Raw genomic sequence first — 17,515 nt, 5'->3', positions numbered from 1 at the left:
CCCCTGAGCAAAGGAGCAGGCCTTTGTGCAACAGGAGGAAACACAGGGGAGGCCCAAACTCGATTTGCAATTGAACCTGACAATGAAAGGGGGATACTCGTAGCTCAGGGTTGCAATGAGTCCTTGGTGCCCTCCTGCTTGCAGACGTTTCTTGACCAAACTAGGGAACTTCATCAGGGCTAAGAGGGAGTGGCGTTTGCAGAGGGCAGGGCAGGAGAACGAGGGGGGGGGGAACACCCTCAGTGCTAGAATGAAATGGGGTTTGCAGGGAGGAGGAGGGAGGCGAAGGAGGAAGACTCTCCGAACTTGGTGGTTCTCTTGTGTGGACATTTCATGACCAAACTATGTAACATTATCAGTGCTACCGGGAGGAGTGGGCTTTGCAGGGAGGACGAGGATGACTATGGGATTCCTCGGGGCTCCCTGAACTTGGGGTTTTCTTGTGAACATTTCATGACCAAACTATGTAACATCATCATGGTATTGGACCTGGGTACTTGAGAGACCGCCTGCTGCCAATCACCTCCGCCAGACCGATTAGATCCCACAGATTAGGCCTCCTCCGAATTCCATCCGCCGGCAGTGTCAACTGGCGACTACCCGGAGGAGAGCCTTCTCTGTGGCTGCTCCGACCCTCTGGAACGAGCTCCCCGTGGAGATTCGAACCCTCACCACCCTCCAGGCCTTCCGCATAGCCCTTAAAACCTGGCTGTTCCGACAGGCCTGGGGCTAAAGAACTATTGCCCCCGTCTCGAATTGGTATGACTGTTGTGTGCTTTTAAATTGTGTATTGTTATGTTCGTCTTTTTTATCCCTTATCTGTACCCCCTTCCCTGACTTGAATTGTGAGCCGCCCTGAGTCCCCTTCAGGGAAAAGGGCGGCATATAAATGTAATAAATCCAAATCCAATCCAATCCATCAAAGCTAGAAGGGTGGGTGGAGGAGGACTATGGGGTTCTTGGTGCTCCCTGAATTTGGCTGTTTTCTTTGCAGGCGTTTCAGGACCAAACTGGGTAACACCATCATGGCTAAGGGGGAGTGGCTTTGCGGAGTGAAGGACAGGTGGAAGAGGAAGACTCCCTGCAAAACCCTTGGTGGTTCGGAGAGTCTTCCTCCTTCGCCTCCTCCTCCTCCTCCCTGCAAACCCTCAGCGCTAGAATGAAATGGGGTTTGCAGGGAGGAGGAGGAGGAGGCGAAGGAGGAAGACTCTCCGAACTTGGTGGTTTCCTTGCAGACGTCTCATGACCCAACTATGTAACGTCAGCAGTGCTACCAGGAGGAGTGGGCTTTGCAGGGAGGATGAGGAGGACTGTGGGATCATTGGTGCTTCCCAAACTTGGCGGTTTTCTTGTGGACGTTTCATGACCAAACTAGGTAACATCATCAAGGCTAGAAGGGAGAGGAGTTTGCAGAGAGGAGGGGGAGGAGGAGGACAATTGGGGTGGGGGTTCCTTGGTGCTCTCTAAGCTGGGTGGTTTCCTTGCAGACGTCTCGTGACCCAACTAGGGAACACCATCAGGGCTACCGAAGGAGAAACGCTTCCCAGGAGTGGGGGGAAAATGCCAGTCTTTAGGGGAGGGAGGGGAGGGATGGGGGAGACGAAGGTCAGCTGTGTCCCCCCCCTCCCCGCAACCCCCGGTGCAATGTAGCCCCTCCGTCCCCCGTTCCCCCCTTTGCAATCCGCCCGGCCAGTCCGGATCGCTCGAGGCGGCGCAGCGCCAACTCCCGGCCACGCGCCGCCCTTGCAACAACAGTTGCTCCCCTTCGCGGCCTCCCATTGGCTGCGCCTCCCGTCCCTTGGCCACGCCCCCTCCCTCCCGCCTGGGGGGCCCCTTCGCGCTCAACCGACGAGGCCCCGCCTCTCCCCTCCCCTCCAATCCAAACACGCGAGGACGGCGGGGGGGGCGGGGCGGGGCGACGGCCTCTTTGTTGCAGGGGCCAATGGGGAGCGAGAGGGCGGGGCGACGCCTCCCCTGCGGAGCCTGCCCGGCAGCGGCTGCCCGGAGTCCCGCGCCAGGCTCGGCAGCGGCGGCCGAGACGGTCCTTCTCCCGGCGGGCTCGGCTGTTTCCTTTCCCCCGCTGCAGCGAGGTGAGTTCAGTCTCCGGCCACCGCCGCTTCTCTCCCTCCCTCCCCCGCGGACGCTGGACGGGGGGGGGGACTACAAGTCCCATCATTCCCAGCCGCCTCGGGGTTGGTGGTGGTGGGGGGTTGTAGCGGGCCGTTGGCGTCGGGACCCCCGGCTTCCCGTGGTTAAAAACTCCGGCTGTGTGTGTATTTGTGCGAGGCGGGTGTCTCTTCCCCTCCTTCCTCTTGCTTTGGACCCGGGATCGCCGCGTGGTGCGCCGTCCTTCCCTCTCCTCCAATGCAGCTGTCCTTTGCAAAGCCCTCTCCCCGCAACCCTCCTTTTGCAACCGGGCGCCCGCGGAGCCCGTCTTCGGCTTTGGGGATTTCTGCCTTGGGGAGGGGTGGGGGGAGCTGGGTCAATTGTGGGGGGGGGGTCAAGGTAGCCCCCTTTTTCCTGCCCCCCCCAACCTGCAGTCGCAGCCTCCCCCAGACACAAGGCGGGGAGGGAGCCAGAGCCTCTCCCCCCCCCACCCAAACCAAAGCTTGGTGCATTGATGCAGCACTGGGGGGGGCGGATTTAAATTCCCCGTCTGGAAGCCCCCTCCTCCCTGCAGCCCACTTCTTGGCTTGCAGAATATACATTTTATTGCAATATATATATATACATATATAGCAATAAAGCCCCCCTCCCCGCCTCCTTTAACAAGCAGCCCCTTGGCCTTGGCGCCAGGGGAAGGATCCGGCTGTCTTCCACCAGGCTGGGACTACAACATCCATCCTGCCCTGCCAGGGCTGCCCAGGGTGATAGTTGGGGGGGGGAGGTAGGTTGAAGGTGTAGATGAAGCTGGTGGAGCGGTTTCCATATGGGGCGAGGGAGAAGGTCTTGTGCTTTATTGATTTATGTCCTGTCTTTATTATTCGGATAAAGAACTCAAGGCGGCAACTTCCACCTATTTTCCCCATAACAACAATCCTGCGAGGTGGGTTGGACTGAGAGAGGGAGGGGGAGGGAGGGACTGGCCCACATCGCCCAGCTGGCTTTGATGTCTAATGTGTGGGACTAGAAGTCACCTGGTGATTGGCCTTGGAGTTCCTCAGCCGGTTTTTCTTGCCTAAGGCGGGATTAGAACTCGGTTCTCTAAACATAGAATAGAGCTGGAAGGGATCTTGGAGGTTTTCTAGTCCAGGCCACTGCTCATTGTATACTATAATGTATATAAAGAAGTATATACTATTTCAAATAGTCTAGCCTAGCCTACTCTCTTCTTAACCTCCAGTGGGTTTTTTAAAAGTTTTATTGTATTTTATTTTATATCATTTTTTTCATTTCATTATTTTATTTCATTATTGTATTATTTTGTTTCGTTACTGCATTGTACTGTATTATTTCAGTTCAGTGTTTTATTATTTTGTTTTGTTTTATTTTTTAAAAATTTTCTTATGGTGTTATATCCAGTCATTATTTGATTGTATTTGATTTCATTTCATCGTGTATTATTTCATGTATTTTTATTGCATTTATTTATTTTTATTTATTATTTTATTCTATTTATATTATTTTATTTTATTTCATTATTTTATTTTATAATGGTATTATTTCCGTTCATTATTTTATTGTATTTAGTTTCATGTCGTCATATATTATTTCATCATTTTATTTTATTATTTCATGTATTTTTATACTATTTTATTTATATTATTTCATTTCATCATTTTATTTTATTATGGTATTATTTCCATTCATTATTTTATTGTATTTAGTTTCATGTCTTCATATATTATTTCATCATTTTATTTTATTATTTCATGTATTTTTATACTATTTTATTTATATTATTTTATTTCATTTCATTATTTTATTTTATTATGGTATCATTTCCATTCATTATTTTATTGTATTTAGTTTCATTTCGTCATATATTATTTCATCATTTTATTTCATTATTTCATGTATTTTTATTTTATTTATTATTTTATTTTATTTTATTTATAGGCTGCCCACCTCACCCTCAAGTGACTGGGGGTGCCATTTTCCCAAGCTGGGGTCTTCAAGAAACACCCCCGCCCCCGAAAATAGCCAGGTCCCTGGGAGAGCCCTCCCTCCAGTGGTGGCCACTGCCTTATCTTGTGGGGGTGAGTTCCCCAGGGGAATTATCCTTCCTGTTCTCCGTCTCTTCCCCTTGAGCGTTCTTGACCTTTCCTCCCAGGCCAGGCCCGGTTGGATGGCCTCAAGGGTGCCCTCCCTTTTCCTAAGCCTGCCCCATGTTTATCCCAAAGTTGCCCTGGAGTAGTAATTGAGTAGTAGAGAATTGGACGTCGAGAGATCACCGTAGACCGGGCCTCTGTGGAGATGATCTCGTGGGAGAGCTGCTTCGTGGAACGGAAGGCGTTGCCTGGGGAAACGCCCCCCCCCCCCAACTCTCCGAGGGACCCTTCACATTTCCCGAAAGGGCGAAGGAAGCAGAAGGGGGGCAGTCACGCGGATGTGGTGCGTCCTGCTTCAACACGCATCAAGCATGGAGGTGGCATCGTCTACCCATGGAGAGCTTCTGCGCCAGGACGGAAGGATATTAGCAATAGCAGTTAGACTTATATACCGCTTCATAGGGCTTTCAGCCCTCTCTAAGCGGTTTACAGAGTCAGCATATCACCCCCAACAACAATCCGGGTCCTCATTTCACCCACCTCGGAAGGATGGAAGGCTGAGTCAACCAGGAACAAACTCCTGGCAGTGAGCAGAGTTAACCTGCAATATTGCAGATAGATAGATAGATAGATAGATAGATAGATAGATAGATAGATAGATAGATAGATAGATAGATAGATAGATAGATAGATAGATAGATAGATAGATAGATAGATAGATAGATAGATAGATAGATAGATAGAGTAGATAGATAGATGATAGATAGATAGATAGATAGATAGATAGATAGATAGATAGATAGATAGATAGATAGATAAGCATAGCATAGCAATAGCAATAGCAGTTAGACTTATATACCGCTTCATAGGGCTTTCAGCCCTCTCTAAGCGGTTTACAGAGTCAGCATATTGCCCCCAACAACAATCCGGGTCCTCATTTTACCCACCTCGGAAGGATGGAAGGCTGAGTCAACCTTGAGCCGGTGAGATTTGAACAGCCGAACTGCAGTCAGCTGAAGTAGCCTGCAGTGCTGCATTTAACCACTGCGCCACCTCGACTCTATTATCCATTTCTATGTTGACGTTTCTGGAGCTTCTTCATCAGGTCTCCTGGTTGACCCAAAGGTGGATTCCCCCCCCCCCAAAAAAAACGCATCTTCCTTGATTGCTGTTTTTTTTCTTCTTGAAAAGAGGTTTCGCTTCTCCTCCAGGAAGCTTCTTCAGTTCTGGGTTAGGGTTGAACTGAAGAAGCTTTTTGGATGAGAAGCGAAACCCCTTCAAAGCAAAACCAAGAAACTCCAGGGGCCTCTTGAAGAAAAACACCTTTGGGACAATCCTGACCTGGATGGCTGAGAATCTCCAGAGACTTTCTGGGTTTTGGTTTTTCTTTTTCTTGAAAAGAGGTTTCGCTTCTCATCCGGGAAGCTTCTTCAGTTCTGGGTTAAGCTTCTTGGTTGAGAAATGAAACCTTTTCCAAAAAAAAAAAAACCCCAAGAAGATTCAGTTGCTTTTGGAGAAGCACCTTTGAGATATCTATATACAGGAGGTCCTCAACTTACAACGGTTCACTTAGCGACCGTTCAAAGTTCCAACGGCACTGGAAAAAAGGGCCGTTTTTCACCCCGTTGCAGCGTTCCGCTGCTCACGTGAACAAAATTCGAACCCTTGGCAACCGACTCCTATTTATGACGGTCGCAGCGTCCCCGGGTCAAGGGGTTCCCCTTTTGCAACCTTCCGGCAGGCAAAGTCAGTGAGGGGAAGCCGGATTCACTTAACAACTGCAGGGGATTCACTTAACAACGGTGGCAAGAAAGGCTGTAAAATGGAGCAAAATGTAGTAACTGTCTCGCTTGGCTGTTTTCAGGGTCTGCTGGCAGTAAAAATAAATGGGGGGGTCACAGTGACTGGTTGATTTGGCCCCGGGGGGGGTGTTGTTTGGAATTCCTGGAGTGGACTTGTGTGCCAGAGGGATTCTTTCCGTCTGGGCTCAGCCGTTGGCACACCAGCCACCTCCCCCCTTTGCCGCGGGAGAAGGTCGGCCGCAGGAGCCGGGGGGGGGCGAGGGGAGGACGGGGGGGGGGAAGGGGGGGGGGAAGGGGGGGCCAGGGCTTTCGGTCTGCCAAAGGCGTGGCAAGAGGCACCCTTTGTGATCCGGTGCGGAGAGAGCAGGGCTCCCTCCTGAGGCCAGTCAGTCACCGCCCGGGCACCCCTGCGGGCACCCTGGCATTTGTGAGGAGTGGGTGGTGGGAGGTTTCCAGTGTTGTGACTGTGGGAGCCGGTTGGAGAGTCCCCTGGCTGGGCAGTCTGGCTTCCTTCCTTCTTTCCTCCCTCCTACCATTTTCTCTTTCTTTCTTTCTTCCTCCTTCTGTCTCCTTCCCTCCTTCCTTTACTCCCTTCTTCCATCCCTCCTCCATTTTCTTTTCCCTTCCTTTCTCCCTCTTCTCTTTTTCCTTGCTTCCTTACTTCCTTCTTCCTTCCCTCCATTTTCTTTTTCCTCCATTTCTCCCTCTTTTCTCTTTCTCCTTCTTTCTTCTTCCCTCCCTCCTACTGTCTTTCTCCTCCCCCTCTCCCCTTCATTCCTTTACTTCCTCCTTTCCTTCTCTCCCTCTTTTCTCTTTCCTTTCTTCCTCCCTTTTCTTTTTCCTCCATTTCTCCCTCTTTTCTCTTTCTCCTTCCTTTCTTCTTCCCTCCCCCCTACTGTCTTTCTCCTCCCCCTCTCTCCTTCATTCCTTTACTTCTTCCTTCCTTCTCTCCTTCACTTTTCTCTTTCCTTTCTTCCTCCCTTTTCTTTTTCCTCTCTCCATTCTCTCTTTCTCCTCCAACCCTCCTATTTTTTTCCTTCCTTCCCTCTTTCCCCCCTCTCTCTTCTCTTTCTCCTCCTTCCTTTATTCCTCCCTTCTTTCTTTTTTCCTTCCTTCCCTCTTTCCCCCCTCTCTCTTCTCTTTCTCCTCCTTCCTTTATTCCTCCCTTCTTTCTTTTTCCTTCCTTTCTTCCTCCCTCCTTTTTCTCTTTCTCCTCCCTCCCTCCTTCTGTCTTCCTCCTTTCTTTACTACCTCTCCTTTTTCTCTTTCTCCTTCCTTTCTCCCTCCCTCCCTCCCTCTCCTTATCTCCCTCCCTCCTTCCCTCTTTTCTACCCCATTTAGCTATTCACAAAGGGTACTGCCTTATTTTCCCCGGGAGCATTGCTATTATCCGGGAATGTGCTGGAAGAGCAGCAGGAGGCCCAAATGCAGGGAAAAGCTGTTTGTGTGTAACGCACGCCCGCCCCCCCCCCCGCCCTTGCCATCGCCCTATTCACATCACCCGAGAAGTCCTCTTGAGTGACATTTACTCCTGGCCAAAGGGGTGTGTGCGTGTCTGTGTGTGTGTGTGGAGCCCGCAGCCTATAATGCTGAACTTCACATATTCAGAGCCTTTGCCTTCTCTGCTAGAACTCAAACGTTTTCAGGTGCATTTGGGCTAATTATTCTCCTCCAAGAAACTTCTGGTTCAACCGTCAGAACTTACAAACCTATGGATTATTATTTTTTCTGAACGTTTCTCACATTTCTTGCAAAATCCCCAGCCCTGCGGATGCCCCCGTCATTCATCCTGTTGTTATTTTGCCTGTGTGTTGAATTGATGGAATCCAAACCACTAAATCTACTTGCAATATTTCCTGCGCATGTTCAGCGATAGTCTTCTTTAGGGGGTATTTTTGCTTCGTTGCGGACCTGATAATTTGGACCAGGGGATCTCCAACCGTGAAGACTTTAAGCCTGGAGGACTTCAACTCCCAGAATTCCCCAGCCAGCATAATTTACTCTCTTGTAATCCTGCAATCTCTCCACTTGGATCAGAGGTCTCCAAACTCGGCCACTTTGAGACTTGTGGACTTCAACTCCCAGAATTCCCCAGCCAGCCTAGCTTACTCTCTTGTAATCCCTTCCTCTGCAATCTCTCCACTTGGATCAGAGGTCTCCAAACTCGGCCACTTTAAGACTTGTGGACTTCAACTCCCAGAATTCCCCAGCCAGCATAATTTACTCTCTTGCAATCCCTTCCTCTGCAATCTCTCCACTTGGATCAGAGGTCTCCAAACTCGGCCACTTTAAGACTCGTGGACTTCAACTCCCATAATTCTCTAGCCAGCTGCTGGAGAATTCCAAGGGTTGAAGTCCTTAAAGCCTCCGGGGGGTCGGCCACCCCTGATTTAGATGAACCCTAATCCTGGTTTACCTTTAAGCCATGGTGCAATCGATCCGTTTAAATCCCTTTTTTTGGTGTCTGGATCTCTTTAGAAACAAAAAAAAAGACGCCCCTTTAAACCTCTTTCTAGCCAGCAGGCGGCCAGTTTTGAAAGCTTGTAAAGGGGTGGGGGGTTTTGCTGATCTTGGCTTGTGAAAGTGACAGCATCCCGCTGTGTCAGGCAAAACTGAACCCCGGGAGGGCAAGGATTGGGATGTGTTTCTTAGGAAAACAACAACAGCAACTGTCAAGCAAACTGAAAGGAGGAGGGGGGGATCTGGCAAAAAATCTTCCTTTGGGGAATCTTGTCTGGATTGTGACGTTCACCCCAACGGGAACCTCGGCCTGCAGAATGGATCCTCCCCTATCCGTAAGCCAACATTTGGTCTTTGGTCTTTCCCCATTTTAGAGTTGCTTTCTGTTGATTCCGACAGTGAGAAGCAATTTGCCAGGGGGACTGCTTGCCACTAGGTGTTTGAGGCTTTTAAGAAGAGACTGGCTGAAATGGTGGGGTTTCCTTCTTGAGCAGGGGGGCTGGACTAGAAGACCTCCAGGGTCCCTTTCAATTCTGTTATTCTGTACCGGGACTAGGAATGACACGACAGCAGCCTTCCAATATTTGAGGGGGGGCCCCCAAAGAAGAAGAAGAGGGGGGGGTCAACCTATTTTCCAAAGCCCCTGTACAGATAGATGGAAACTAATCAAGGAGAGAGGCAACCTAGGAAGAAGGAGAAACTTCCTCACCATGAGAACAATTAACCAGTGGAACAGCGTGCCACTAGGAGTTGCGGGTGCTCCATTGCTGGAGGCTTTTTTTTAGAAGAGACCAACTGGGATGGAACAGGCAATCCTCAATTTAACGGCCGCGGGCTACGCTGAGAAATGCGTTACATGAGTTCCGTCCCGTTTTACGACCTCTCCTGCCACCGTTGCTAAGTGAATCGCCACAGTTGTTAAGTTACTCCCATGGTTATTGAGTTGTTGAGCTGGTCAATAGTTCGCAAACGGGGACCGCGTGATCGACCCTACGTTACAGCGACCGTCATAAATGTGAGTCAGTTGCCAAGCTTCTGTATTTGGATCGCGCAGATGCCCGCGACCGTCGTGAACAGTGAGTTATTTTTTGGGGGGGGAGGGACCGTTGTATCTTCGGTCACTAAATGAACCGTTGTAAGTCCAGGACCACTGCCTCTGCTTTCCGTTTTCTGGAGCCGCTGGAGCAGGGTCACGAAATCAGCCCGGGGGGCAATTTCTCTCCTTCCGGCACTACAATCCCCATAACCCCGGCTCCCTGTTCTGGAAATGCAGATGGGTTATTTCTGCCTCTTGCAAATCGGGAAGAGTTTTCATGCAGATGAAAATCTTCTTTTTGTTTTGCCAGCTGGAAGATATTAAAGATCTCCTCGGATCGTTCCGTTTTTGCAATCCTGCTTCGTTTGCAGCCGTCGGAGCACAAAGCCGGCTTTCGCGGCGTGAACGTCCCAAATTTCGCATGTCACTCGCCAAGTTTTAGAATGACAGGGTTGGAAGGGACCTTGGAGGTCCTCTAGTCCAACCCCTCGCCCACGCAGTTGACACTACACCATTCCAGGCAAATGGCTGTCCGACCTCTTCTCGAAAGCCTCCAGGGATGGAGCGGCCACGGCTTCTAGCGGCAAGCAGTTCTACTGGTTCAGTGTTTCTCAACCTTGTCAACTTGAAGATGTCTGGACTTCAACTCCCAGAATTCCCCAGCCAGCATTCGCTGGCTGGGGAATTCTGGGAGTTGAAGTCCAGACATCTTCAAGTTGACAAAGTTGAGAAACACTGTACTAGTTAAATTGTCCTCAATATCAGGAAATTCCTCCTTAATTCCAGCTTGCTTCTCTCCTTGATTAGTTTCCACCCATTGCTTCTTGTCCTGCCCCTCGGGGGCTTTGGGGAATAGCTTGACTCCCTCTTCTTTGGGGCAGCCCCCGAGATATCGGAAGATGCTATCGTGTCTCCCTTGGTCCTTCTTTCTCGTTCAACTGGCCATACCCAGTTCCTGCAACCGTTCTTCATCTGTTTTAGCCTCCAGCCCCCTAATCAGCTTTAATAGATTAACAGAGTTGGAAGGGACCTTGGAGGTCTTCTAGTCCAACCCCACACCCAAGCAGGAGACACTACTACACCATTTCTGACGGATGGCAGTCCAGTCTCTTCTTGAAAGTCTCAAGTGGTGAAGCTCCCACAACTTCCGAAGGCAACGTCCGTTCCATGGGTTGATGGTTCTCACTGTCAGGAAATCCCTCCTTATTTCCAAGTTGAATCTCTCCTTGATCAGTTTCCATCCATTCTTCCTTCTCTGGCCTTCGGGCGCTTTGGGAGATCTCCGTGGCTTCTTCCTGTGGCCGAGGCTGTACTGTCCATGGACATGGGCACCAATCGCCCCCCCAGCCCACAAGGCTGCTGGTCAGCAAAGCTCATCCCGGAAGGGCAAGGCTGTTTTCTGAGCGCTTGCTTGTTTTCTCGCAAACGTTTCATGACCCAGCTAGGTAGCATCATCAGTGCTAGAAGGAGAGGGGTTTGCAGAGAGGAGGAGGAGGAGGACTGTGGGTCCTTGGTGGCCTCTGAGCTTGGTAGTTTTCTGGCGGACGTTCCATGACCCAACTATATAACATCATCAGTGCTAGTAAGGAGTGTTGCTTGCTGTCAGTTTATATTCTGGTGACTTGATTGTCTGTGTGTGTGTGGGGGGGGGCAGCCCCTCAAATGCTGGAAGACTGCTCTCATGCCCCCCCCTCCTGTTGTGGTCATTTGCCGCATGACCACGGAGACGTCTTCGGACGGCGCTGGCTCTTCCGCTTAGAAACGGAAATGAGCGTCGCCCCCTAGAGCCGGGAACGAGTAGCACGCATGTCCAGGGGGAATCTTTGCCTTTATCCTCCGTAAATAAAATTGTCGGAAAAGTAAACCCACTAAAGTCCTCCGAGCTCTTGCAGATTTGATGCGACCTTTTTACGCTACGTTGTCCAAATTCTCTCCATTATCTTCCGGCACTCGTAAAAGGACATCAAGCTGGTTTGCTGATGGGTTGGCCGGGGGGGGGGGGAGGGAGGGGGTTGGGGGGTGAGATGAGGACAAGAGAGTGCATGATGGGGAGGGGGGCGCGGTGTGTGTGTGTGTCACGCAGGATCAGCAGCTGAAAGGCTTGCCAAAGCCTCCAAACAGGGAGCGAGAAATCCGCCGGCTCGTTCGTGCGATTCTTTCTCCCCTTTGTTGTTGGGTGATAGGTGGCCGGTTTCCAGGTGCGCCTGTTGCTTTAATGATTGTGCTTTTAATGGCTGGAATAATTTATTTGGACGGGAACCAGGGAGCAAAAGGGGGGGTTGGGGGATTTGTCTATTTTTACACCTGAAAAACGGTCTGTTTGCCAGACACGTGCCGGGTGCCCCCCGTGCCAGGAGGGAGCAATGCCCGGATGGGGGGAAAAAACCGGCAGAAAAAAGGATAATAATGAGGTTCTTATTGTTTTCGGGACTCGGGCTGGGCGCCAAAGACCCTTGGCAGCATCTGAGCATGTCTAAAGTGCACAGGAGGCCAGGGTAGGCTTCGTGGGATGGAAAATATTCCAGATAAGAGCTGCCCTGTTTGTGGAAAAGATCGTTTCCCCTAATCATTGCAAGGCGATTCGAGCTTGCGGCTGGCCCTTGGTGCACGGCCGTGCCGGAGTCTGAAATTTCTGTTGCCAAGGGAGACCGTCGTTAACTGAGTTTGGCCCGATTTTGCCCCGTTGCTGTAGGGGTTCACCGGGACTGTGGGACGTAGCGATCGTCATAGGCCCAAGTCGGTTGCCGAGTGTCTCGAATTTTGATCATGTGACCGCGGGGATGTGGCCTTGGTCGTAAGTGTGAAAAATGGTCGCAATTTCTTTTCTCTGGCTTGGCTTCAAATCCCTCCAAATCTTAGCCTGAGCCACGATTACAGCCAATTTAGAATAATAAAAACAACAGCGACAGCAATACGGATCAGTCCTTGACTTACGACCATTCACTTAGGGACCGTTCAAAGTTACACTCCAAAAGGCGACTGACCACCGGTCCTCACAGTTAACGACCGTCGCAGCCTTCCCCACGGTCACCCCGATCAAAATCCAAACGCTTGGCTACTGGCATGTACTCAGGGCGGTTTGCCGGATCCCGGAGTCCTCTGTTTGCAGCCTTCCAGTGAAATAAGTGCATCCGCTTAACAACGGCTGCCGCTGACTCGACAAATCTGGCGGAAGAGGTCATAAAACGAAGGTGCCTTCGCTTAACAACCGCCTTGCCTTCTGGTCCCAAATGGTGTCGTGAAGTCGAGGACCCCCTGCAGCAGCAGATTTGCAGGCCGTTTCGGGACCTGACTAGAGAGGCAGAAAAGGCGCCGCCTCCCCAGGGGAGTTGTGGGTCATTCAAGAGGGCCCTGCCTCCCTCTGCGCCCTCCAGCTGTTTTGGCAGCTGCCTCCAGTCCTTCCTTTTGCCCCCCCCCCTCACCCTTCCCCCCCTCCCCTCTGCCTGCACCACCCCGGCTCCCAACAGATAAGAGAGAGGCCAGGCAGAGGAAAGAGGGAAGGGTTTGGCTGGAGGGGTTCCTGCACTCACATCTCTCTCCCTCCCTCCCTCTCTCTTTCCCTCTCTTTCTTTCTTTCTCCCTCCCTTTCTTTCTTTCTCTCTCCCTCCCTTTTCCTCTCCATTTCTCTCTCTCCCTTTTTTCTCCCTCTTTTCCTCTCTCCCTCCTTCTCTCACTTTTTCTCTTTCTTTCTTTCTCTCCCTCCCTTTCCTTCTCTCTCTCCCTTTTCCTCTCCATTTCTCTCTCTCCCTTTTTCTCACTCTTTTCCTCTCTCCCTCCCTCTCTCATTTTTTCTCTCTTTTTCTCCCTTTCTTTCTTTCTCTCCCTTTCTTTCTCTCTCCCTTTTCCTCTCCATTTCTCTCTTTCCCCTTTTTCTCCCTCTTTTCCTCTCTCCCTCCCTCTCTCATTTTTCTCTCTCTTTTTCTCCCTTTCTTTCTTTCTTTCTTTCTTTCTCTCCCTCCCTTTCTCTCTCTCTCCCTTTTTCTCTCCATTTCTCTCTCTCCCTTTTTTCTCCCTCTTTTCCTCTCTCCCTCCCTCTCTCATTTTCTCTCTCTCTCCCTCTCTTTCTCTCCCTTTCCCCCTCTTTCTGATTCATTCTCTCCCTTTCTTTCTTTCTTTCTCTTTGTCCCTCCCTCTCTTTCTCTCCCTTTCTCCCTCCTTCCCCCTCTCCCTTCCTCCCTCTCTCATTCTCTCCCTCTCTCTTTTTCTCTCCCTCCTTCTTTTGCTTCTCCCTCCCTTTCCCTCCATTTCTTTCCCTCCCTCTCTGTTTTTTCCTCCCCTCCCTCTTTTCCTCTCCCTTTTCCTCTCTTTCCCTTTTTTCTCCCCCCTCCCTTTCCTTCTTCCTCTCATTCTCTTCCCTTTCTCTCCCCCTCTCTCTTCCTCCATCGTCTCTCCCTCCTCCCCTTTCTTCCTTTTCTCTCTCCCTTTCTCTCTCTCTCCCTCTCCCAAATCCCCCCACCCCTCTTTCCCCTCCAGGCAGCCTGCTGGAGCATGGCCCTCTGATGGTCGTGGGGTTTTGGTACAGCCGCAGCGTGACTCTTGCCGGGTCAGATGGCGACAGCCAACAAAGGTGAGTGGGGGGACAGAGGCTGGTCTCTGAGCTGGGGGGGTTTTCTTACAGACGTTTCATCACCCAACTAGGGAACGTCATGAGGGCCGGAGGGAGTGGGGTGTAAGGAGCACTGTGGTGTCTTTGTTGCTCCCTGGACATCATCACCGCTTGTTGACTAATGAAACGCCTGCAAGAAAACAACCACGCTCAGGAGGACCAAGGACACCACAGTCCTCAAATCCTTCAAGCACTGATGGCGTATCTTAGTTGGGTCGTTAAACGTCTGCAAGAAAACCACGAAAGATGTTCTTAACGATTCCTTTTTTGGGAGGTCCGGCAAACCCCGGCGGGGCCTCTTCCTCCAAGGCAGCCGCCCCATCTCAGCCCATTGGCTGGGACCCATGGAGGTTGTAGTCCCCCTCTTGAAAAAAAAGTCCCAGGTAGGGGCCCTCGGTGGAATGGATCGGTCGTCCTCCGTTGCCGAAAACCTCGGCGAGTGGCGTCCAGCCCTTTCGGCGGATGCTTCCTGCCTGCCTGCCTGGCGGAGCGATGTGGGGATTTTGTGTCTGTGGCTTAATCCAGTGTTTCCCAACCTTGTCAACTTGAAGATGTCCGGACTTCAACTCCCAGAATTCCCCAGCCAGCGAATGCTGGCTGGGGAATTCTGGGAGTTGAAGTCCGGACATCTTCAAGTTGCCAAGGTTGAGAAACACTGTCCTAGACACTCAATTGTTCATACGTGAATGCTGGCTGGGGAATTCTGGGAGTTGAAGTCCGGACATCTTCAAGTTGCCAAGGTTGAGAAACACTGTCCTAGACACTCAATTGTTCATACGTGAATGCTGGCTGGGGAATTCTGGGAGTTGAAGTCCAGACATCTTCAAGTTGACAAGGTTGGGAAACACTGTCCTAGACACTCAATTGTTCATACGTGAATGCTGGCTGGGGAATTCTGGGAGTTGAAGTCCAGACATCTTCAAGTTGACAAGGTTGGGAAACACTGGCTTAATCGATAGGAGAAATTTATCGGCCAATTCATTTCCTCGCTCCGGCTCAATTGAGGGCAGGGAGGGAGGGAGGGGAGGACGGGGCTGAAAAACAGCCAAGAAACAAACCTGATAAATTGCTGACCAAATTTTTTTTTTAAAAAAATGCTTTTGGAATGTGGGCTTGGTCCTTTCTGGGGAGTTGGAAGGGACCTCGGAGGTCATCAAGACCAACCGCCCCATGGGATGCCCTACCCCCATGATTGCTAACCCGTGGCACATGGAGCCGTATCGGTGGGCCTTCTGGGCCAAGCAGGCGGTTTGCGGCCTCCGGGGGGGGCCTTCAGGAGGTGGGAGGGGGGGCGTTTTTGCTTGGGGGAGGGTGAAAAGGGGGGGCGTCGTGCCACCCTGTGCCAAAAGCAGGGGGAGCACGGGGGGGGTGACATGCACATAGAATTATGGGTGTGGCACACACATACACACACAACCCCCCCCCCCACGCTCCCCCCCCACTGTCCTCCCCTGTTGCCGATTGCGTGACGACTCCGTGAGGTCATTGATTGCATACGGACTCCAACTCCCATCGCTCCTGGCTGGCTGTATCAAACTGGGGACCATGGGAGGGGTCTCCAACTCGTGGCCTTCGACTCCCAGAATTTTATGGCGGTCACCGTGTCTTCCCATGTGTGTGTGTGTGTATATGTCACGCGGTCCCCTTTTGAAATCTTCTGACAAGCAGATTCACTTAACAGCCGGGTTACTCACTTAACAACTGCTGTGATTCAGTTAACGACTGTGGCCAGACAGGTCGTGAAATGGGGCAGCTGAGGACGGTTGGATTGGTCTCCCTGCCCATGCGGGGGGGGGGGGGTTGGACTAGATGCCCTCTGGATCCCTCCCACCTGCCCAGGGTGGCCTTGGGGGGGCTCCAAGACCTCCCGAAAAGCCCCCCCTCCCCCGGCTAACCAGCTTTCCTCTTCCTGCTGCTTCTCCCCCCCAGGCAGCAACCCCAAAGTGGGGGGAGTCCGCTTCTCCCCAACGCAGACGGTGGAGGGCAGTTCCAGCCACGTCCATTTTGACGAGAAGCTGCACGACTCCATGGTGATGGTCAGCCAGGAGAAGGAAGGGGGCTTCTTGGTGAAGGTGAGCCCGCAAATGGGGAGGGGCTGGGGCTTGGAAGAATTGGTTCAGCCTCCCTTCCTTCTTTCCTCCCTCCCTCCCTTTCTCTCTTCCCCCCTCTCTCCTTCCTCCCTCCTTTTCTCTCTCCTTCCTTCCTCCTTCCCAACCCTTCCTCCCTCCCTCCTTCTCTCTTCTTCCTCCCTCCCTTTGTCTTCCTTCCTCCCTCCCTTTCTTTCTTTTCTTCCTTCCTCCTTCTCACCCTTTCTTCCTTCCCTATCTTCCTCCTTTTTTCTCTTCCTCTCTCTGCTTCCTCCCCCTTCCTCTCCCTCTCTCCTTCTTTCTTTCCTCCTCCTCACCGTTCCTTCCTCCCTCCCTTTCTCTCTTTCTCCTTCCTCCTTCCCTCCCTCCTTCTCTCTTCCTCCCTCTCTCCTTCCTCCCTTTGTCTTCCTCTCTCCTTTTCTCTCTCTCCTTCCTTCCTCCTTCCCAACCCTTCCTTCCTCCCTCCCTCCTTCTATCTTTCTCTTCTTCCTCCTTCCCTTTCTTTTCTTCCTTCCTCCTTTTCACCCTAGCTTCCTTCCCCCTCTTCCTCCTTTTCTCTCTTCCTCTCTCTGCTTCCTCCCCCCTTCCTCTCCCTCTCTCCTTCCTTCTTTCCTCCTCTTCACCCTTCCTTCTTTCCTCCCTTTTTGCTCCCTCTCTCTCCCTTTCTTCCTTCCTCCTCCTCTCCTCCTTCCTTCCTTTCTCCCTCATTTCCCCCTTTCTCTTTTCTCCCTCCCTCCCTCCCTACCCTTTCTGTTTCTCTCTCTTCCCCTCCCTTTCTCTTTCCTCCCTCCCTTTTCTCTCTCTTTCTCCCCCCCCCCCGCCTCCATCCACCTGTAATTTTCCACCGTCTCATCCCTTCTGCAGTCGCCTTCCTTTCTCCTCCCCCACCCCTCCAAAAACCCCTAATTGCTTCTGGTGTTTGGGATGCAAAAACCAATTATCCCCCCGACTTCCTTCCAGAACAGCCTGATTGCAGCAGCTGGCTTGATATTTCGCTTGGCTTTTGGGGCATAAAAAATCGGAGCAGGAGGGGAGGGGGGGGGGCAACAGACTTGGGGGAGGGGCAGCTGGTTCCCGTGGGGGTGGGGGGGGAGGCTTCGTATCCTGAGCTTCATTTCCTCCTGTTCGATATTAGGAGGGTGGGTGGGGGGGAAAGCAGAACATTTTCCCAGATCGAATGTTCAAAAAGTGCTAGAATATTTATGAGCTTCGGTCTGCCTCCGCTGGCAACTCGGGCCCAGGATTGATGGATCCCTGGGGATGATGGGCTACGGGGTTCGGAGGGGGAGGCAGCCTCGCTGGGGTCTCTTGGG

The 17,515-nt window shown here is 51.6% G+C and overlaps 1 protein-coding gene across 2 annotated transcripts in view; it reads left to right on the top strand.

Moving 5' to 3' along the window:
* The first annotated feature begins 1,987 nt into the window (after positions 1-1,987).
* Positions 1,988-17,515, top strand: part of ADISSP (adipose secreted signaling protein) — a 28,925-nt gene continuing 13,397 nt past the window's right edge. Inside the window, exons 1-3 of one of the 2 annotated variants that reach the window (XM_087723896.1) lie at positions 1,988-2,090; positions 13,983-14,076; positions 16,045-16,187. In XM_087723896.1, the coding sequence (XP_087580022.1) occupies positions 14,058-14,076; positions 16,045-16,187 (162 nt within the window). In that variant the 5' untranslated portion in view covers positions 1,988-2,090; positions 13,983-14,057. Of the gene's footprint in view, positions 2,091-4,181; positions 4,200-13,982; positions 14,077-16,044; positions 16,188-17,515 lie in introns of those variants that run through there. The other variant, XM_087723897.1, reaches the window with a different exon arrangement.

The sequence above is a fragment of the Thamnophis sirtalis genome, unplaced genomic scaffold (assembly GCF_051295495.1).
Source record: "Thamnophis sirtalis isolate CommonGarterSnake01/CBP01778 unplaced genomic scaffold, rThaSir2_p1.2 scaffold_10, whole genome shotgun sequence".
In the NCBI taxonomy this organism is placed as follows: domain Eukaryota; kingdom Metazoa; phylum Chordata; class Lepidosauria; order Squamata; family Natricidae; genus Thamnophis; species Thamnophis sirtalis.
This window is presented reverse-complemented; position numbering and strand designations above follow the sequence as displayed.